Source organism: Lontra canadensis, unplaced genomic scaffold (genome assembly GCF_010015895.1).
Source record: "Lontra canadensis isolate GAN:19392208 unplaced genomic scaffold, GSC_riverotter_1.0 scaffold171, whole genome shotgun sequence".
Taxonomy (NCBI): Eukaryota; Metazoa; Chordata; class Mammalia; order Carnivora; family Mustelidae; genus Lontra; species Lontra canadensis.
Window position 1 is genome coordinate 956,520 of NW_022631165.1, and position 20,342 is coordinate 976,861.

At 67.7% G+C, this 20,342-nt stretch overlaps 1 protein-coding gene across 1 annotated transcript in view; it reads left to right on the plus strand.

Moving 5' to 3' along the window:
• CACNA1H (calcium voltage-gated channel subunit alpha1 H) overlaps positions 1 to 18,043 on the plus strand; it is a 55,171-nt gene extending 37,128 nt beyond the window's left edge. Inside the window, exons 9-35 of the mRNA XM_032846005.1 lie at positions 1,012 to 1,798; positions 2,338 to 2,780; positions 4,205 to 4,356; positions 4,967 to 5,152; positions 5,437 to 5,554; positions 5,732 to 5,887; positions 6,110 to 6,200; positions 6,315 to 6,523; positions 7,630 to 8,040; positions 8,474 to 8,574; positions 8,704 to 8,827; positions 8,920 to 8,988; positions 9,090 to 9,274; positions 9,382 to 9,508; positions 9,646 to 9,771; positions 9,883 to 9,972; positions 10,175 to 10,367; positions 10,766 to 10,783; positions 12,034 to 12,185; positions 12,828 to 12,937; positions 13,093 to 13,226; positions 13,472 to 13,542; positions 14,541 to 14,619; positions 15,450 to 15,571; positions 15,682 to 16,075; positions 16,175 to 16,338; positions 16,944 to 18,043. Of these exons, the coding sequence (XP_032701896.1) occupies positions 1,012 to 1,798; positions 2,338 to 2,780; positions 4,205 to 4,356; positions 4,967 to 5,152; positions 5,437 to 5,554; positions 5,732 to 5,887; positions 6,110 to 6,200; positions 6,315 to 6,523; positions 7,630 to 8,040; positions 8,474 to 8,574; positions 8,704 to 8,827; positions 8,920 to 8,988; positions 9,090 to 9,274; positions 9,382 to 9,508; positions 9,646 to 9,771; positions 9,883 to 9,972; positions 10,175 to 10,367; positions 10,766 to 10,783; positions 12,034 to 12,185; positions 12,828 to 12,937; positions 13,093 to 13,226; positions 13,472 to 13,542; positions 14,541 to 14,619; positions 15,450 to 15,571; positions 15,682 to 16,075; positions 16,175 to 16,338; positions 16,944 to 17,957 (5,826 nt within the window). The 3' untranslated portion in view covers positions 17,958 to 18,043. The remainder of the gene's footprint in view (positions 1 to 1,011; positions 1,799 to 2,337; positions 2,781 to 4,204; positions 4,357 to 4,966; positions 5,153 to 5,436; positions 5,555 to 5,731; positions 5,888 to 6,109; positions 6,201 to 6,314; positions 6,524 to 7,629; positions 8,041 to 8,473; positions 8,575 to 8,703; positions 8,828 to 8,919; positions 8,989 to 9,089; positions 9,275 to 9,381; positions 9,509 to 9,645; positions 9,772 to 9,882; positions 9,973 to 10,174; positions 10,368 to 10,765; positions 10,784 to 12,033; positions 12,186 to 12,827; positions 12,938 to 13,092; positions 13,227 to 13,471; positions 13,543 to 14,540; positions 14,620 to 15,449; positions 15,572 to 15,681; positions 16,076 to 16,174; positions 16,339 to 16,943) is intronic.
• Positions 18,044 to 20,342: the final 2,299 nt, after the last annotated feature.

Genomic DNA, 20,342 nt, shown 5'->3' on the forward strand with positions numbered 1-20,342 from the left:
GGGTGCTCACCAGTGCTTGCGGGTGGGGGTGCCCCAGCAGCGTGACGGCTGGCTGCAGACCACCAAAGTCCCCTTCCAGCGGGCGCTGTTGTGCCCCTTCCCAACGCCCCACCCTCCCAGCCTCCGCTGACGCTCAGGGTCGCTGAGCTGGCCGAGCTGCAGGGCAGGGCAGCAGAGGGCCAGGGCTGCCCCTGGGGCGGCGGGGGGCTTCTGCCCGGCCTCCAACAGGACGGCGTTGCTGGGGAAGGCCCACCTCCAGGAGGCCTCTGGCAGCGCCCCCGGCCCTCCCACAGCCGGGTCCTGTCTGGAGGCTGCAGGAGATGCAGGACCGTGTCTGGGGTTCCCAGACTGCCCCAGTGCTCATGGGCCTACAGACCCAGTCCTTCGTAGAGCAGGCTGCTCCGAAGGCATGGGTCTCTCTAGCATAGGTGTCCCCACCAGGCACAGCCCTCCACAGTGTACGTGGGCTTCCAGGCTTGGAGGTGACCCGGGCAGGGTCTGCGAGGACCCCGCTGTGAACACAGATAGGGAGGTGTCCTGCTCCCTTGTTTCTGATCACGAGCACGAGCAGAGAAGTGTTGCTTGGTGACCCCTCCTGGAGGAAGTGAAGCTGCGGGGTCAGGGGTGGGGGTGGCTAGCTGTACAGATTATGGGAAGGAGGGTCTCTCCCCACCCCCTCCGTGTATCACTCAACTGTCCACATGTGGGCCGTGCAGATGGGCAAGGAGCACTTACCCTGAGCCGCCTGTGGCAGGTGCTGGGTTCCGGCTTCGCATCAGCGGGGACCCCAGCATCGTCGGGCACCCGCCCAGCCACGCTCACAGCTGCGTCCCTAGCCCCGAGAACAAGCAGCACACAGTAGGGCTCGGTGTTCCCTCGGGGACTCGGTCACTGCCCTGCTGGCCGTCGCCCGCCCTGCCCGGCCCTCTTCCCCAGCTCCCTGGTCAGAGGCCGGCGGGGCAACGGGTCACGGCCAGCCCCTGGAGCCTCACCACTGCCTGCCTGCCGCAGGTGGGCTCCTTCTTCATGATCAATCTGTGCCTGGTGGTGATCGCCACGCAGTTCTCGGAGACCAAGCAGCGGGAGAACCAGCTCATGCGGGAGCAGCGGGCGCGCTACCTGTCCAACGACAGCACACTGGCCAGCTTCTCAGAGCCGGGCAGCTGCTATGAGGAGCTGCTCAAGTATGTGGGCCACATCTGCCGCAAGGTCAAGCGGCGCGGCCTGCGTCTATATGCACGCTGGCAGAGCCGCTGGCGCCAGAAGGTGGACCCCAGCAGCGGCCTGCACAGCCAGGGCCCCGGGCGGCGTCCGAGGCGGGCGGGAAGGCCCACGGCCTCCGTCCACCACCTGGTCTACCACCACCACCACCACCACCACCACCACTACCACTTCAGCCATGGCAGCCCCCGCCGGCCCGAGCCCAGCCCTGGGGACACCCGGCTGGTGCGGGCCGGGGCCTTGCCCTCGCCGCCCTCGCCGGGCCGTGGGCCCCCCGATGCCGAGTCGGTGCACAGTGTGTACCACGCAGACTGCCACGTGGAGGGGCCACAGGAGAGGGCCCGGGTGGCGTCCACCGCGGCCGCAGCCGCCGCCAACCTCAAGCTGGCCACGGGGCTGGGAGCCATGAACTACCCCACCATCCTGCCCTCATCCGCGGGGGGCGGCAAAGGTGGCACCGGCCCCGGGCCCAAGGGGAAGCGGCCTGGCGGGCCTCCAGGAGCTGGAGAGCACAGCCCCCTGAGCCTGAGGGGTGCCGACCCCTACGAGAAGATCCAGCATTTGGTCGGGGAACACGGTAAGGACCCAGCCCCCGACCTGTGGTGGAGGTTGGGACCCAGGCTGGGTGAGCCGTGAGGAGACAGGACTCTTTGGATGTCTTCCTTTCTCCTTTCGAGTTTCATGGGAAGGTGGGGGCCCCTGGGCATCAGGAGCAGGTGGGGGGGTGTAGCTAGCCCGCCGTGGTGTGTGTGCTGCTGCCCAGCCTATCCTGTAGGGCTCTGCAGCTGTGGCACGTGGAGGCACGGCGGGCGGTTGGTGGGAGCCACGCCTCCGGCTCCAGAGACTGCACGAGGAAGCCGTACGGTGGGCCCTGGGTGACGCGTGCATTTCTCGGATCAGAGCAGCGAGGGTTCAGACAAGTTGGGACAAGGCACTGCCATTCGTCATTCCTGTCCGATGTGGGCACGAGAACGGCCCTCGCGTGCCGTTTCTGCAGAAAACACAGTTGCCGGCAGACAGGGCGTCTCTGCTACCGGTCAAGCTGCGCACCCGGTGTACCTCACAGGAGCCCCGCCAGGCTGTGACCTAACCCTGCCCGTGCCCTTCTCCCCGCAGGACTGGGCCAGGCCCCCAGCCACCTCTCGGGCCTGAGCGTGCCCTGCCCCCTGCCCAGCCCCCAGGCAGGCACGCTGACGTGCGAGCTGAAGGACTGTCCGTATTGCGCCAGCGCCCTGGACGACCCTGACTTCGAGCTCAGCGACTCTGAGAGCGGAGGCTCGGAAGGCAACGCGGTGTACGAGTTCACACAGGATGTGCAGCACGGGGACCGCCGTGACACCATGCGGGCCCCACCGGCAGCCGACGTGCCAGGCCAGGGCAGCACACGGCCACGGGCCCAGCGGCGGGCGACCCCGGGCAAGCAGGGCGGTCTTGGCCACGCGTGGGCCGCCTTCAGTGGCAAGCTGTGCCGCATCGTGGACAGCAAGTACTTCAACCGTGGCATCATGGTGGCCATCCTCACCAACACGCTGAGCATGGGCGTTGAGTACCATGAGCAGGTGAGGGAGGCGCTGGGATGGCCTTCGTGCCCCCCAGGGAGCTCGTGCTCCTGTGGGACCCTGCGGAGAGGCTGCGGGGCGGCGGGGGCAGGGCCGGTGTTGGAGCAGGTGTGCTCGGCCGCAGGAGGTTTCTATCCATTGCTCGAGAGATGCTCGCGTCTCCTTGGGCCGGGGCTCTGTCCATAGCGAGCACGGACACGCGCCACACTTCCCGCGTGGAGCTTCTTCCTGACCCGGGGTCCGGGGGGCCAGCACAGACTAGAGGCAGCAGGGCCAAGGGCATCTGGTGCTTCCGAGGACAGGATGCCCCCGGCTTAGCTCTTGTGGAGGGAACGCCCCTTCTACAAGCTGGGACCACTGGCTGTGACCACTGGGTGCTCACAAAAGGCCAGAGCATAGGGTGGCCCCCAGGAGGAGGCGGTGGGGTCATGTCTGGTGCCCCCAGCAGCCGTAGAAGCTCTCGACCGTGCACACTGGGCCTCCTTGGTCCTTGCCCCAGACCAGGGCCACAGCAGGGAGGGGCAGTGGCCAGATTTGTCAGGGAGAGGGGGTCATTTCTGGGGACCAGGCTGGGTCACTTTTGGTGACCAAATGGGTGTTTCTTGAGTCCCACTCCTGGGGTTTTTCCAGGTGTTTAAGTGACTTTTTCACTCTGGAACAACTCAGGGATCATCTGAGCAGCGGTAGTCTGTGGTGGCCCCGTGTCGAGAGGCTCTTTTCAGAGGCTCTTTTCAGGGCGGGGGTATGGACAGGTCGAGGCAGGAACACCGGGAGGTTTTGGGGGAGTCCGTGGTAAGGAGGAACTTTTGCACGTATATACCCGCGTTCTCGTGTACTTTGTCACGTACGTGTGCACCTGGACGGGTACACGCATGTATGCACGCGGCAGGCCCCATGTTGGGAAGTGCTTGGGCGTGCACGCGGGTGGGAATATTGGTGCTAGCGGTGGGCACGCACACGCACGTGCAGGTGCGGACACACAGGTGAGCCAGCATGTCCGCGGTAAGAAAGGCCCCCGTAGCCTCTGCCACCAGAAGGGGTGTGTGAGGCCACCAGACACCGGGGCAGCTCCCAGACACCGTGGCAGCCACTGAGGTGGCTCCCATGCCCTCTGCACCCTGGGTTCCCCCTTGCCCACGCTGGAACCCGGGAGCGAATGCTCCGGGCTCAGTTCCCGTGGCCCGCACTTGCTCCGGAGCTCGGACGTGCTGCCGGGCTGAGCCAGCAGGGCTCCTGGGGAGCTGGGGACAGCCGGGATCAGAGCATGGGTCCAATTTCTCCCGGGGGGGCAGCCAGGTCAGGTTGCCTCCCAGCGCTGCCCGCATGTAGCCTTGCCTGCTCCTGGATTCCTAGGGGCAGGGAGGCCTCGTCCCCGGTGGGTGGGAACCGTGGAGGGGCACTGACAGCCTCCCCGCCGTCCGCAGCCCGATGAGCTGACCAGCGCCCTGGAGATCAGCAACATCGTCTTCACCAGCATGTTCGCCCTGGAGATGCTGCTGAAGCTGCTGGCCTGTGGCCCGCTGGGCTACATCCACAACCCCTACAACATCTTCGACGGCATCATCGTGGTCATCAGGTGCTCCCCTGCCTCCCTCCTGGACTGCCCAGGAGGTTCTCCCCCCCCCCCGCCCCCCCCCCCCGCCCCACAGAGCTGAGCCCCAATCGGGCACCAGCTGTCACGGGCCACGTCCCTCCCTGCTGGCAGCTGCACTAGTCCGCTGCTTCTCGGGCAGGTGTTGCTAGGACGCGGGGGAGCCCTTCCCTGCAGGAACAGAGTAGGCGCCCAGCCGCCTGGCTGGAGGTCGCTCAGGTCTCAGCCCCTGCAAGGAAGGCCACCTCGCCTGGGTGGTGTCTGCTGCAGCCAAGTCAACGTAAAGGAGGGGGAGAGTCTGGGGTGATCCTCTCCCAGGAGGAAGCAGGGCTCTCAGTCCAGGGGTTCCCCTAGCAGGGTGGGAGGTAGGCACAGCTGTCCACGAAGGACGAGGGTGGGGAAGGCCAGAGCCCGAGTTCCGGCAGCTTCTGGCGGCCGGCAGTTAGCCAGCGGGCTTTGGCCACCCTGCCATGGCCCCTCGGCCCCCTGGGTGCCCGGATACAGCCGCACCTCTTCTCCGCCGTGCGGTCAAGTCTGCGCCCCCCCCTTGGGACAAGGAGGGGCCCCTGCTGACCCCCGGCCGGCCGGCCCGCAGCGTGTGGGAGATCGTGGGGCAGGCGGACGGCGGGCTGTCGGTGCTGCGGACCTTCCGGCTGCTGCGGGTGCTGAAGCTGGTGCGTTTCCTGCCGGCGCTGCGGCGACAGCTGGTGGTGCTCATGAAGACCGTGGACAACGTGGCCACCTTCTGTATGCTGCTTACGCTCTTCATCTTCATCTTCAGGTGGGCGCGGCGCGGCCCTGCGCGGGGGCGTCTGAGCGTCCGGCTGGCCGGCTGGCCTGGGCTCCAGGCCCCAGGACGGCCCAGGCAGGCCCCGGGGATGGGCACCCCAGGTCACTCCCACCCCAGCCTCTGTCTTCCCGCCGGCCACCGGGAAGGCCGGGCCGTGGGCACCGGGAGGGTTCGGGGCGGGCCGGCGGGGGCGGAGCAGTCCCTAGGCGTGGAGGTGACCGCTGCCCGCCTCCCCGCACCCCTCCTGAGCTCACGTACCCCTGCCCTGCCCCCAGCATCCTGGGCATGCACCTCTTTGGCTGCAAGTTCAGCCTGACGACAGACACCGGAGACACGGTCCCGGACAGGAAGAACTTTGACTCCCTGCTGTGGGCCATCGTCACCGTGTTCCAGGTAAAGCGTGTGCGGGCATCCCCCGACAGGACGGTGGTCCCCAGGAGAGCCACTGTCCAGCTCCAGGCAGCCCCCAAGGGTGTGCCTGGGCCTGTCTGAGGCCAGGGCTGCGGAGACGCCCGTGCCTAGCCCCTGCCCCGCCCCCAAGCCGGGACTTAGCTGTGCCCCTCCCCGCAGATCCTCACCCAGGAGGACTGGAACGTGGTCCTCTACAACGGCATGGCCTCCACCTCCTCCTGGGCCGCCCTCTACTTCGTGGCGCTGATGACTTTCGGCAACTACGTGCTCTTCAACCTGCTGGTGGCTATCCTGGTGGAGGGCTTTCAGGCGGAGGTGAGGGGTGGAGGGTGGAGGAGTGGGAGTCCTGCCCGGACCACTGTGGAGAGGGGGCTTTGCTCCATCCTGCAGCCACCCCCCACCCCACCCCGGCGGTAACTCGGAGGCCCAGCCTGCGGACTGGCCCCGCCGTCCCTGGGGAGTCTGCCCGTGGGTGCTGGGCACAGATGGCTCCCACCTGAGGGGGCTGCGCTCTGCCTCCCGCTCTGCGGGGCGCAGGGGGACGCCAACAGGTCCGACACAGACGAAGACAAGACGTCCACCCACGTGGAGGAGGATTTTGACAAGTTCTCAGATCTCCGGGCCACGGGTGAGCGTGTGGGCAGCGGGGCTGGGACAGCTGGGACTCCCGCAGGCAGGCTCTGGGCCGGCGGATTCCCTTCCCGGAAGCCATGCGGGGCGAGCATCCCCCTTCTCCTACCAGAGATGAAGATGTACTCACTGGCTGTGACCCCCAACGGGCACCCAGAGGGCCGAGGCAGCCTGGCCCCTCCCCTCATCATGCGCACGGCGGCTACACCCATGCCCACCCCCAAGAGCTCCCCGCACCTGGACCCGGCCCCCGGCCTCCTGGACTCGCGGCGAGGCAGCAGCAGCTCTGTGGACCCCCAGCTGGGCGACCAGAAGTCGCTGGTAGGGACCCTTCCCTGCCCCGGCCTCAGGGCACCCCCCTTCACCTGGGTCCTCGTGGCCTCTCCCCAGGAGGAGTGTGGACCCCCACATACACCCTAGTCACGCTTCACAAATCTGTTCCCAAGCGGAGACAACCGCTCTGTCTATAAACGGAGTCGGGAGCCACTGCTCTTGCGGAAGGAGCCCGCGTAGAGCAGACGGAGAATACGTGGCTGCGTCCTCTCCAGCGGAATGCCAGGCCGGGAGTTTGTCTCCTGACCGCAGTGAAGGGTAAAGGCTGGCAGGCACAGAGTGCACGTCCAAGGGGAGCCGAAGATGCTGTGACAAGCAGGGCAGGTGTCCCAAAGAGCCCAAGCCACAGGGCTTCCTGCGGACCCAGGGGATGCGGGAGAAGCTGCTTCTGAAGGCAGGGAGGGTGGGCGGAGTAGGGGCGCGGCTCACTGCTTGGGTGGGGAGCAGGGAGACGGGGGAGGGGTGCCCCGTGGAGATAGGATCTGCTGTGCCTGCAGCGGAGGCCCTGGGCAGCACAGCAAGCAGATGCATCCACTGGGAGGTGGGGACAGGCACCTGGGGGGATGCCCAGCCGGAGCTGCCCCCTGGGAGGGGACGCGAGTGACAGGAGGGAGGGTGAAGCAGCGGAGCCAGATCCCTGACCCTGACACAGCCGCTCGGTTTGTCTTTGCACGTCCCAGACGCTGCCCGCTCAGCGCTGATGTGGGCCCCCGCCCTGGCCACTGGCGCCATGTGTGAGGACTCCCGGCCTGAGGCTGGGCGCCGGCTCGTGGATAAGCACCTGTGCCTGCCCCCCAACCGCAGGCTTGCAGTTGTGGCCAGCCGCAGCCCAGCTTGGCCCTCGGACATTGGCTGCCTGTGTCTCTAACTCACGGGGGATGGGCTTGGTGCCTCAGGGACGTGCTGAAATGCCGGGTCGCTGGGTGCTGCCTGGCACGGCCATCTGTGCAGTCAAGGGGGCGATCCCTTGCAGGAGCCACCACTCTGTTCACAGTAATGCTGCTGGTCAGGAAAGACCGCTGTGGCCAGGGCCCCGGGGATATGTGGGGGGACTCGGGGCACTGGCCCTGCTCACTCCTTACCCCCCAACACAGTCCAGCCTCCGAAGCTCACCCTGCGCCCCCTGGGGCCCCAACAGTGCCTGGAGCAGCCGGCGCTCAAGCTGGAACAGCCTGGGCCGCGCACCCAGCCTCAAGCGGCGGAGCCAGTGTGGGGAGCGTGAGTCCCTGCTGTCCGGGGAGGGCAAGGGCAGCACGGATGAGGAGGCGGAGGACGGCAGGCCTGGGGCAAGGGCCTCCCCGGAGACACGCCCCATCCCGCTGCGGCGTGCTGAGTCCCTGGACCACCGCAGCAGCCTGGACGTGCGGCCCCCGCGGCCGGCTGCGCTGCTGCCCCCAAAGTCCCAGGACTGCAATGGGCAGGTGCTGGCCCTGCCCGGCGAGTTCTTCCTGCGCATCGACAGCCACAAGGAGGATCCCACGGAGTTCGACGACGACGTGGAGGACGTGAGTGGAGGCCCGTCCCCACACCTCCCTCCCATCGTGGACCCGTTCCCCACAGCAGAACGGAGAGGCAGGGACTGGGCATGCGATGCGTGGGGTCTCGGCCGCCCCAGGTCGGGGGTAGGGGGAGCAGGACTGGCTGAGCCACACTCAACGGGCGATGTGGCCACAGCTCTTCCACGGGGACCTCTGCAGCAGCTTTGCTCCAGGGCCTGGCCTCCGGCCAAGGGGAGTCCCCAGATGGGCAGGAGCGCAGGGCTCCCTCAGGGAGGCACTCCCCTTGTCCAGGGCAGCTCTGCAGGATGGAGGTCAGCTTGGGGAGGGGGTCCCCGTGGACTCCCCATGTGGGTCTCAGTGCCCCGGGTGGGCCAGTTGGGAGCCCAGGGGCTGGCTGGCAGGGAGGGGCCCTGAGGACCTGCACACCTCCCCCCCCCAGAGTTGCTGCCTGCGCCTGCACAAGGTGCTGGAACCCTACAAGCCCGCGTGGTGTCGCAGCCGTGAGCCCTGGGCCCTGTACCTCTTCTCTCCGCAGAACAGGTGAGGGGTGGGGCGCGCCAGCTGGGGGGCAGGCCTGCGTGGGGCCGACCCCGCCCCCTGCGGTCCTCACCACGTGGGCCCTGTCCCGGGCCCGCCCCCGCGTCTCACTGGCTCCCGTCCTCCGTCCAGGTTCCGGGTCTCCTGCCAGAAGATCATCGCCCACAAGATGTTCGATCACGTGGTCCTGGTCTTCATCTTTCTCAACTGCATCACCATCGCCCTAGAGAGGCCCGACATCGACCCGGGCAGCACCGTGAGGCGCCCTTCCGGCCGGGGGAGTCGGGAGTCGGGGGTGGGGGGGTCGAGGGGGCGCGGCCGGCCCGTCCCACCGCCCTGTGCTTGCAGGAGCGCGTCTTCCTCAGCGTTTCCAACTACATCTTCACTGCGATCTTTGTGGCCGAGATGATGGTGAAGGTACCAGGCCTGGGGGGATCCCCGCCCGCCCGGCAGCCCCCAGCTTCTGTGCTCCTCGCACCCCCCCACCCACCTGCGCTCCTCCCCCCTGCGCCTCCCAGGTGGTGGCCCTGGGCCTGGTCTCCGGCGGTCACGCCTACCTGCAGAGCAGCTGGAACGTGCTGGATGGGCTGTTGGTCCTGGTGTCTCTGGTGGACATCATCGTAGCCATGGCCTCGGCGGGGGGCGCCAAGATCCTGGGCATCCTGCGCGTGTTGCGGCTCCTGCGGACGCTCCGGCCCCTGAGGTGGGCGGGACGAGGGCTGCGGGGGCGGGGCCGCGGGCCGGAGGGAGGCAGGGCCGGCGCGGGCTATGGGATGGGATCAGGGACCCGCCTTCGCTGTGTGCGTCCAGGGTCATCAGCCGAGCTCCTGGCCTCAAGCTGGTGGTGGAGACCCTGATATCGTCACTCAGGCCCATCGGGAACATCGTCCTCATTTGCTGCGCTTTTTTCATCATCTTTGGCATCCTGGGGGTGCAGGTGCGCGCCCCGCTTGCCTTGGGCATCTGGCTGTGGTCCGCAGCGGCCCGGCAGACCAGAGAGGGTCATGTGCGGGTGGGTCTGGGGGCCCAGGGGCGCGGGACCAGGCCGCCGGGTGACCTCTGCCCCGTGGTCAGCTCTTCAAAGGCAAGTTTTACTACTGCGAAGGCGCGGACACCAGGAACATCTCCACCAAGGCCGAGTGCTGGGCGGCTCACTACCGCTGGGTGCGGCGCAAGTACAACTTCGACAACCTGGGCCAGGTGGGCAGGGCCGTGGGTGGGGGCGGGGACCGGCACCGCGGTCAGCCTGGGTGGTGTGGTCCCCTGGGTAGGCGCGGAGCTGCAGTGACCAGCCTTATTCTGCCCCCACAGGCGCTGATGTCCCTGTTTGTGCTGTCGTCCAAGGACGGCTGGGTGAACATCATGTATGACGGGCTGGACGCCGTGGGCATAGACCAGCAGGTACGGGGTTGGGGTCAGCGCCCACCTCCCGCAGGGATCCCCCGTCCCCCAGCTTCCGGGCATCTCGAGGAACCTTTTCCCAGGAGGCTGGTTTCCGGCCATCTCGGGGCCCCGTCTCTGACCCCGGAGGGCATGTGCCGTCCTTGGGAAGGGGTGCCCCGGAGCGGGGAGCGGGCACCCACGTGTCACTTGTGTGCCGCAGCCCGTGCCCAACCACAACCCCTGGATGCTGCTCTACTTCATCTCCTTCCTGCTCATCGTCAGCTTTTTCGTGCTCAACATGTTCGTGGGCGTCGTGGTGGAGAACTTCCACAAGTGCCGGCAGCACCAGGAGGCCGAGGAGGCGCGGCGGCGCGAGGAGAAGCGGCAGCGGCGGCTGCAGCGCAAGCGCAGGAGTAAGGCGCTGCTGGCTGCGGTTGGTCCCCGCGCCCCGTGCCCTGCGATCCCGGCGCCGGCCAAGAGGCGGGCTCCCAGCACCCCAGCACCCCCCGGATGGCCGGGGCGGGGAGGGCCGCGTGGCAGGAGGAAGGGGTCTCCTCCCAAGCGGCACAGGATGTGAACGAGACCCGTGGTCTTCACGGCCGTGGCTTTAAGGGACGGTTCGTGCCTGTGAGAGTTCACGGGCCACGGGTCGAGCAAGTGAAGCTGCCAGAGGTAGTCAGGGTCCTAGGGAAGTCCCTGTCAGCTTGGGGGCAGCAGGGGGCCTGCTGAGTGTCCCCACCCGGCCTGCCCCGTGTGGAGTTCTCGCCCAACCCCGCCGAGGCCAGCTCAGACCATCTCCTTGTCTTTCCAGGCACTTTCCCCAGCCCAGGTATCTGCCCCCACCCCCGCCCTGCATGTGTCAGCCCCTGCTTCTGCCAGCTGGCGCATGGGGCTGTGGGTGGGCCCGGCCTCGGTTTCTCTGTGGCTGTCGTGCCAGGCCTGCTGGGGTTGCTTGCCGGACGGGCACAGGGTGGCGAGGGGTGGGCGCCAGGTCTCAGTGCGAGGGAAGAGGATTTGCTGGCTCACCTGCCCGGTGTCGTGCTGCTGCCTCTGAGTTTGGGTCCCGCCCTCTGCCTGGCTGCATGCCTGCTTGCGGCTCTGCCCTCTGAGACCCCCACCCGCCTGTGGCTGCTCCGCCTGCCTGGCTGCCAGCCTGTCAAGCTGAACCATCTCTCTAGTGGTTGCACGCCAGCCCGAGGGGCATGAGGGTCCCAGGGTGGGGTCAGTGCCCATCAGCCTCTGCCCTCCCAGGCCCTGAGCCATCCGGCCGGGGCAGCTGTAGCTCTTGTCACGCTGGGCGCTGCCTACGCGGGGCTCTGTGGCCCAGGATTGTTCCCATGTCCAGTAGTGGCAGCTGTGCCCTCACACAGTGCTCAGTGGATTTTGACAAGCTCCAAAGGGTTTAGTGCAGGCAGAACCGTTGGCTGGCGCAGGACCTCTCCAGGTTGTGGGCATCAGCGTCAGATGGACCAGAGGTTCGGCAGAGCCCAGAGAGCAGGGAGTGGCCACTGAGCTCTTAGAGTACAAGGAGGAGAGACATTGTGGGCCTGGTGACCAGAGGCAGCTCATGTCCAGGCTGAGATGGAGCAGGGGCCAGTGGGTCCCCGTGCCCAGCAACCGCTGGGGCTGGGGACGGGACTGGTCCTGCACCCAGGAAGGCCCCTGTCTGCTCAGTGTCCATCATCAAGGTGTCTGCACCCCGACGTGGCAGGAGCCCCTGGCTGGGTGGGGACCGACCAGGGCCCAGGTGGGATCTCCGCTGCCTGGCCCACACCTAGCACCTGTCCCAGGGCCAGGGCTCCCAGGAGATCACACAGTGACCTGCCCCAGCCCCTAACCTGTGGTTCCAGCTAGGAGTGGGAGCTGGGCTCACAGGGAGCCGTTTTCCACCTAGAAGGGCCCCCCTTCCTGGGAGAAACCCTTTCCTCCAGGCTCCGGTAAATGCTTTGTGTCCGAGCCCAGGGCCCTCCCCCAGCAGTCCCCATGCTGCACCCCTCCCAGCCGACAAACAGGGACATCCCAGTGCCACCGGGGCACAGGCAGCCCCCGCCCCAGCTCACGGACACCCTCTCCCCGCAGAGGCCCAGCGCCGCCCCTACTACGCGGACTACTCGCCGACCCGCCGCTCCATCCACACGCTGTGCACCAGCCACTACCTCGATCTCTTCATCACGTTTATTATCGGGGTCAACGTCATCACCATGTCCATGGAGCACTACAACCAGCCCAAGGTGGGCCCAGTGCCTGGAGATGCCCGCTCAATCTGCCTTCAAGACGGCCGCGGGGACACAGGCCCCCAGGGTGGGGGTGGACCCCTAGGTGGGGCTCAGCGCTCAGGGGATGGCCTGGATCAGCACTGGGGGTCCCAGGTCTGCGGCCTTGGCCAAGCCCTGCCCGGGTTTCCCAGGGTATGTGGAGGTGTGGTGTGGGTGACACTCCGAGGGCCACCGGCCCCGAAGGGCCCTCCGCACAGTCTGGAAACACTGGCTGGGGGCACATCTGTGAGCCCAGCTGCCCAGGAGCAAGCTGGCCAAGTGGAAGGCGCTTAGCTTTTTATCGCACTGACGTTGTATCTGTGTCCCTGCCCTGCTCTAAAGAAGGGACTCCTCTCCCCGCCCCACCTCTGCAGAGGAAGGGAGCGGTCTCAGCTGGGTCTGCTGTGTGGGTGGGGGCCGAGTGCAGGTGGGGCGGGGGTTCTGTGCTGGGAGGGGCAGGTGCCCCCCGACCTGCGGGCTCAGAACACCACAAGGGAACCTCCGGGCCATGCCTCGGGGGCCTCGCCCGGCCCTGCGTGCAGAGGAGAGGGGAGCAGGCTGAGTCGGACAGGGCTGCTGCGAGCCGGGGGCCCCCACAGCGTGACGCTCTGCTCGCAGTCGCTGGACGAGGCCCTCAAATATTGCAACTACGTTTTCACCGTCGTCTTCGTCTTCGAGGCCGCGCTGAAGCTGGTGGCCTTCGGGTTCCGGAGGTTCTTCAAGGACAGGTGTGTGGGGCCGTGCCAGGGCCGGGAGGGTCCTTGGGGCAAGGTCAGGCGAGAGCTGCGCCCCTCCTCTCCCCCAAGCCCACCTGAGCAGCACGGGGGCTGGGCAGGGGGTGCAGGAGGGAGGCGGTGCTCAGCCCGCCCCACCCCCGGCACAGGTGGAACCAGCTGGACCTGGCCATCGTGCTGCTGTCCATCATGGGCATCGCGCTGGAGGAGATCGAGATGAGCGCCGCGCTGCCCATCAACCCCACCATCATCCGCATCATGCGTGTGCTCCGCATCGCCCGCGGTAGGCGGCCCGCCGGCTCTTCCCAGTGCCCCGAGGCCGGCGGGGGCGGGGGGTGGCCCTGCTGCCGGGCTCCCCGGCCCCAGCCCAGTGTCCTTCCTCCACTCACCCTGCAGCCTCTGCCCGGGGAATGTGTGGCGTCTGGGAGTTTAAGGGACGGGGGTGGGCCCTGGTCTCGCCCCCAGCAAGGGAGGGTCCGCCCGGCCCAGGCCACACGCCCCCTCCTGATGCTCGGCTCCCGGCCGTAGTGCTGAAGCTGCTGAAGATGGCCACCGGCATGCGGGCGCTCCTGGACACGGTGGTTCAAGCCCTGCCCCAGGTAGGTCCGCGGTGCGGGCCGGGCTGCCGTCCCTGCCCCAGGGCGCGTGTCAGACGCCCCCAGGAGCACAAGCCGCGGGCGGGCCGCGCTCGGTGGCGCTCACGGGGTCCGGCGCCCTCCGGGCCTCAGCTTGTTGGGAAAGACCAGAAATTAGTGCCCCCAGCCCAGCTCTGGATGCGGCGGGCAGGGGACGTGGTCCCGATGCGCTCATCGGACTTCAGGGGACCACGTGTTGGCCGCTGGTCCCGCTCCTCTCCGGCCCCGGCCCCGGGTCCTCCCTCGGTGCTCTAACGGTGCCGGCCCCGATGCTCTGCGGCCTTTTCAGCTGAAGGAGACCCGGGTCCTCTATGCTGTGCCCAGTCCCTCTGCCGGCCTCCAGCCCTTCAGCCACTCTGTGTCCTCCTGTCTGTCCATGCAGCCGTGCCGGCTGTCCCCCTGTCTGGCCGCTCACTCACCCCCTCGGGACCTCACCGCCTCCCCGCTTCAGTGGGCCCCAGCCATGCCCTCAGCAGCCCCTCAGTCCGTGTCTGTGGGAGCGACAGGAGGGGTCAGGGGTGCCCTGCCGAGCCAGGGGGAGGACGGGCTGGCAAGACCCACAAGCAGGCAGGGGACAGGGGTCGGGGCCCCCTCCATCTGCACGGCTGACCCCCATGGGGCCCCCAAGGCTGGAGGCAGGCCCTGTGCGGGGTCCGCCGGTGGGGTCCGAACAGCAGAGGAGCTGTGGGCAGTGGGGTCTGTGGCCCAAGGTGCAGGGTAGGTGTGAGGAGAGCAGGCACCGAGGTGGGGGTGCTGCGGGGGAGGCTTTGGGCATCAGGCGGGATGAGATGGGGATTGCAGAGCTCGGGTGCGGGGACACATGGGTCAGAGCAAAGCCCCGAGGTCGTGTTGAGGAGCCTGGCTGGGACGCGGGGGAGGCCAGCGAGGCGGGGCACCAGGTGCCCAGCGGGGGGAGGGGCTGGGGCGGCCCCTGACCTCATTCTGCTTCTTTCCCCGTGTAGGTAGGGAACCTCGGCCTACTTTTCATGCTCCTGTTTTTTATCTATGCTGCCCTGGGGGTGGAGCTGTTCGGGAGGCTCGGTGAGTGCACAGCCCCGCCCGCAGCCGGGCACCCTGGGTGCCGGCCGGGCAGACCCACACGGGAGCATCTCCACGCGTGCACACGTGGACACGCACACACCCTGTGCAGCCACGAACGTGTGCTCGAGTCCTCCTGAACTTCGTGTGCTCTGCGGGGTACAGACACTGCCCCCGTCCTCCCTCGTCCCCCAGGCCCGAGGCTCCGGGCGGGGATCTGGCAGGGCTTCCTGTGACCGCAGAGCCTCTGGGGGATCTCCTGGGCACCTGGTTTAGCTGAACACACACCCCCCCCCCGGGGGGCTTGTCCACAAGGTGACTGACCTGTCCGTCCCAGTTCAGGTCTGCCCAGGGCAGCTGGTGCCCCACATCCCAGCCCTGACGACTCGGGGCCTGGCCCGTCATTTACGGTGCCTCCCTCTCCCCTGTCCTGCTGCTGAGGCCCAAGACCGTGCTAACCCCGCAAGCAGGCTAGGGAGCATGGGAGCTCTCTGCTGGGGCTGAGCCGTGCCCAGCTGCCCCAGAGGGCTTGGCCTGTGGACCCACAGGGACCATGTCCGTTGGGAAAGCCCCAAGTCTGAGACTCTAGGCCCAAAAGCAGCCTCCACTGCCACGAGGGGAGTAGTCCTGTCCCCCCACTTCTGCCCCCGCTGTGGAAGGACGCAGCCCCCATAGAGCCCCGTGCCTACCCGCCTCGCCCTTTACCCTCAGAGAAGAGGATTTTTTCCCCAGGGTAGGGCGGGGCCTACAGTGGGTCAGCGTAGTCCCCAGGGGCCGGGTATGCCCTGCCCCTGCCATGCCGGTGGGCTAACCGGGCAAGGGTCTCCCCGTAGAGTGCAGCGAGGACAACCCGTGTGAGGGCCTGAGCCGGCACGCCACCTTCTCCAACTTCGGCATGGCCTTCCTCACGCTGTTCCGCGTGTCCACCGGGGACAACTGGAACGGCATCATGAAGGTACCGGCGTGGGCCCGGCGGTGCCCCCCCGGGGAAGGTGCCCCTCAGGGGCTGCGGGCCAGGAGGCAGGGTGCCCCTCCAAGTCCCTGAGCCACCGGCCTGCCCCTCAGGACACGCTGCGGGAGTGCGCCCGCGAGGACAAGCACTGCCTCAGCTACCTGCCCGCCATCTCCCCCATCTACTTCGTCACCTTCGTGCTGGTGGCCCAGTTCGTGCTGGTCAACGTGGTGGTGGCCGTGCTCATGAAGCACCTGGAGGAGAGCAACAAGGAGGCCCGCGAAGACGCAGAGCTGGACGCGGAGCCGGACCTGGAGGAGGCGCCGGGGCCCCCCGCCGGGCCCCCGCCTGCAGCCCCGCACAGCCCGGACGCCCCCGGCCCCCTGGTGGTGCGCAAGGTGTCCGTGTCCAGGGTGCTGTCCCTGCCCAATGACAGCTACATGTTCCGGCCCGTGGCACCCGCCTCGGCCCCACACCCCCGCTTGCCACGGGAAGCGGACGCTGCTGGTACGGCCCCTGCAGGCGGTCCAGGGACACAGGCGGGACAGGTGGGACGGGCCCCGGCAGGGTGCTGGCTGCTGCAGGGCACTCGCTTTCCTGCCCCAGGCCCGGCGACCTCCGTGCACCCCCCGCCCGGAGAGCCCTGCAGCTCTCTCCAGGTCCCCTCGACGGCCACACTCTCCCCAGCCCGGGACAGCGACACACTCCACGCCCTGTCCCCGCGGGGTGCAGCCCGCTCCCCCAGCCTCAGCCGGCTGCTCTACAGACAGGTAGGAGAAGCTGCCCCAGGTCCGTGGCCCAGAGCTGGGGGTTTTGCTGTGGCTCCCCCATCCAAAGGGTGAGGGACGGGGACCCCAGAGAAGAGAACAGGAGTGCGTCCTTGGAACCTGAGACAGAGTGCAGGGCCCTGGTGACCCCATCTGCTTGGACAGCAGCCTCAGGACCTGGCAGCACCCCCAAGCCTCACCTGTACCCACAGACCAGCCCCACAGCCTCAGAGCCTCTCCCTCCCCACAACCCCTGTTCTCGAGGTGGTGGTGGGCAGGGTGAGGCTCCGCCCACAGGGGCTCGGCCCCGCAGCCCCCCATCCTCACGGTCCCGCCAACATGACCAGAGCCCGTGGAGAGCATCTGCACACAGCCTGGTTCCCAGCCCTGTGTTTAGTACAGGCAGGGCTGGGCCCAGAGTGTCTTCCCTCCCCTTCCCCGCTCTCCGCAGTGGCTCTCGGCCACGTATCAGGGCTGATCCCTGATTCCTCGTCCGGCGCTCGTAAGCCCAGTCTGGGGCTTCTCTGGGGAGCACAGCTACTGCATTCCTGGCTGCCGGCCGGGTCCTGCCTGGCCTTCCGCATCCGATCCTGGGTCCTTTCTTGCAGGAGGCCTTGCACATGGACTCGCAGGAAGGACACGTTGACAGCCCCAGGGACAGTGGCCTGGGCTGGGGGGAGCCTGGCAGGAAAACCCCCGTGAGGCAGGCATCCCTGGGGCCCTCCCTACGGTCCCCACCCCGGTCCCCGCGGCCCAGCAGCATCCGCATCCGCAAACACACGTTTGGACAGCGCTGCGTCTCCAGCAGGCCGCCAGCCCCAGGAGGGGAGGAGGCCGAGACCCCAGATCCTGCTGACGAGGAGGTCAGCCACATCACCAGCTCAGCCCGGGGCCCCTCAGCCTCACCCACTGCCCGCGGAGTGGGAGGCAGAGACCCGGACCTGTGCGGGCTCTACGGCATGGACACCCAGGGCTTCCTGGAACAGCCGGGCCAGGCAGATGAGCAGAGGCGGGCCTCCGGGGAGCAGGGGGGCGGGGATGGGCCCCCGGAGGCTCGGGAGGTGAAGGCTCGGGTGCCGGAGGCCGAGCCAGCCTTGGGGGCACGCAGGAAGAAGAAGATGAGCCCCCCCTGCATCTCCGTGGACCCCCCTGTGGAGGACGAGGGCACGGCCCGGCCTCCCCCAGCCGAGGGCAGCAGCACCACTCTGCGGCGGCGAACCCCGTCCTGTGAGGTCGTGCTGCACAGGGACTCCCTGGAGCCCGTGGAGGGGGCGGGGGCGGGGGTGGACCCTGGAGCCAAGGGGGAGCGGCGGGCTCAGGCCGCCTGCCGCGCGGAACACCTGACGGTCCCGAACTTCGCCTTCGAGCCGCTGGACGCGGGAGGCCCTGGCGGAGGCCCGTTTTTGGACGGTGGCCACAATGTGGCCCCAGAACCCAGGGCTTCCTTCTCAGGGGCCACGGTGCCTCCTGAACCCCACAAAACAGAGCCTCCTGTGTCCTCCAGCGACCCCCCAGAGAAGGAATGGGGGTTGCACCTCAAAGTCCTCCAGAGTCCCCCAAAGAAAGCAGGGTCTCCCCCAGCCACCCCCACCCCCGGGGACAGCGTAGACAGGCCCGTGTAGCTCAGGGCATGGTGCCACACAGGTCTGAGCAGCGGGGCCGGTGTGCACCCGGCGGGGTGGGAGCCCCGGGCGGGGCTGTGCGTGGTCCCCAGCGCGGGCCCCGCTGCAGGAGAGAGGCCTGCGAGGCCATCCGCCCAGGGAGGGAGGCGGATGCCAGGTCTGGGTGGAGCAGAGCGCAGCGGCGGGGGTTGCCCCTCAGCCTGCCGACTCCAACCGGTGGGTTTTTCTGTTTCACCACCGTGGTCTGAGGCTGTGCTGGCGCTGACAGCTGCTGTGCCCCCGCGACAGAGATGGGGAAACGACCGGGAGGAGGCGGTCCGAGGCTGCCTGGGTGCGCCCCGTTCTCACACCCACTTACTTTTCTAGGGAACACGTGCTTGGGGCCGCCTGTGCCCTCCTGGGTGGCAGCTTGGTCCCCGGGGCCGCCACAGCCACGCTCACTGTCACTCAGTCTGAGTTCTCACTTGTCTGTCCCCACTCCTTGTCACCGTCTCTGACGCCCCATGGTTCTGCCCTCGGGTGTTCCAGAAACGCCCACGTCGTGGGGCAGTGGGGTCCCTGCACGGCCGGCGGCCCCACCTGGGCCCGGGCTGAGGTGTCCGCCGACCCCCTGTGTCTCGTGGCCCTTTCTTTCATAAATTCAGGTTAAACGTTGCAATAATATGATATGGGACATTTGGCTTCTTAAGGGGACGGAAGCGGGGGTGGGAGGCAAAGCCAAATGGAATAAATATTAACTTATTTAAGAAACGCACTGTATCACCGCTGGTGGGACCCCCACCACTGCATGGGAGTGTGGTGAGCCGTCACCTTGCTGAGAGCAGGGCTGGGGGATGCGGGGCTGCGGCCGGCTGTGCCACCAGCCACGGGGTCCCCGAGAGGCTCAGCCTGTCCCCTCTGGTGGCTGAGGGAGGAGTCAGGCTCCCAGTAGGAGCCAAGTTCACGGGTTACCAGTCACATGCTGGGGAAAGTTCGGGGCAAGTTTTTGCCAGGCTCCAGGCATGGAGGGGTGCTGAGGGCAGAGCGCGGGGCCCTTGGGGAGAGCCGCTGAGGCTCTGCAGGGCACTGGCCTCTCTTTCCAGGCTCTGGCCCTGACCTTTCACGGGCCTGGTGCCCTACTGGCCTCTCAGGACCCAGGGCTCGTGGGAGGCATGAGAGTGGGTACCGATGGCCCAGACAGGGTAGGACTTGGGATCCCTGATGGCGATGGCTGTGACCATGCTGGTTGGCTCCAGGGTGGGCTCCAGGCCCTTCCCACCACACAGCAAAGCAGGAACCCGGCCGTGGCCCACCACAGCCACCTCCGGGGGAGGGGGGTCTGGGTGGCGGGAGGCCCCACCTGGCTGAGGCCAGAGTCCTGCACTCTGACCCCAATGGGTAGGGCAAACACCAAGCCTACAGGGACTCTCTCTTGTCTCAACCCCCAGGTTCATCCCAATCTCTCTCAGCCACAGCTTTCCTGGGGCCAGGGTGTCCAGCTGAGGGGCTCAGCTCCACGATTGCTGGAAAAGTGACCCCAGCCAGAGGCCCACAGAATTGGCAGAAGCCCATACCCTCCCCACCCGCAGCCACTCACAGCGTCCCCCATCAGGTACCAGCTGGGCAGGGGTTCACTATGCCCCAGGTTCAGGATGGCTGGGTCCTGCAGGGTCAGGGGGCTACCTGAGCCCTGCATGCGTCGGCCTAGGGCGGGGAGTAGAGGGAGCACCATATACCTGTGGTGCGGGGGAGGGACAGAGGAGGGGCCGAGGGGCAGGCCCCACCTGCTCCTGCGCACCCCGAAGCTGTGGGCTCTTGTCCGCCCTTCGTCTGGCGATGAGTGGCCGGCTCAGGGACACAGACCACAGCACGACCAGGTCAGACCCGAGGTGCCCTATGTGCAAACTGTGGCTTCCTCCTCAGCCAGGCGGGGGTGGGGATCGGTGCCCCCCACCTCCAGGAAGCCATCCCCAGACTCCCCGTCCCCACACCCGCCCGGGGCTCCCGTGGTCTCCGCCGCACATCAGATGGGCACAGCGCCCAGCTGCCTGGCTCAGGGCGGGCCCTTCCTAACGGTCCTCCGTGTGGCCAGGGCCTCATGACTGAACCACTGAGAGGCCCTGGGAGGGGCCGGACTTGCCCGCACCCGCCCCCGGCTCCCTGCCCAGCTGCAGGTCACAGGCCAGGTGGGAGGGTCCCTATGAGACGCTCTAAGTCCGTGATCCCCTCTTAGAGGCGGGGAAACTAAGGCACGGGGTGGTTGCCTGACGATTTCTCGGGTTGTGGGTTCTCAGGGCACATGCTTGTTTCCCTCTGGTGGGGAGCTGAGGCTCAGAAGGTGTGTTCAGCGTTTGTCCTGATGATGAAGGACAACAGTGGCCTCACCTCTGTGTGTGGGGCCTATGC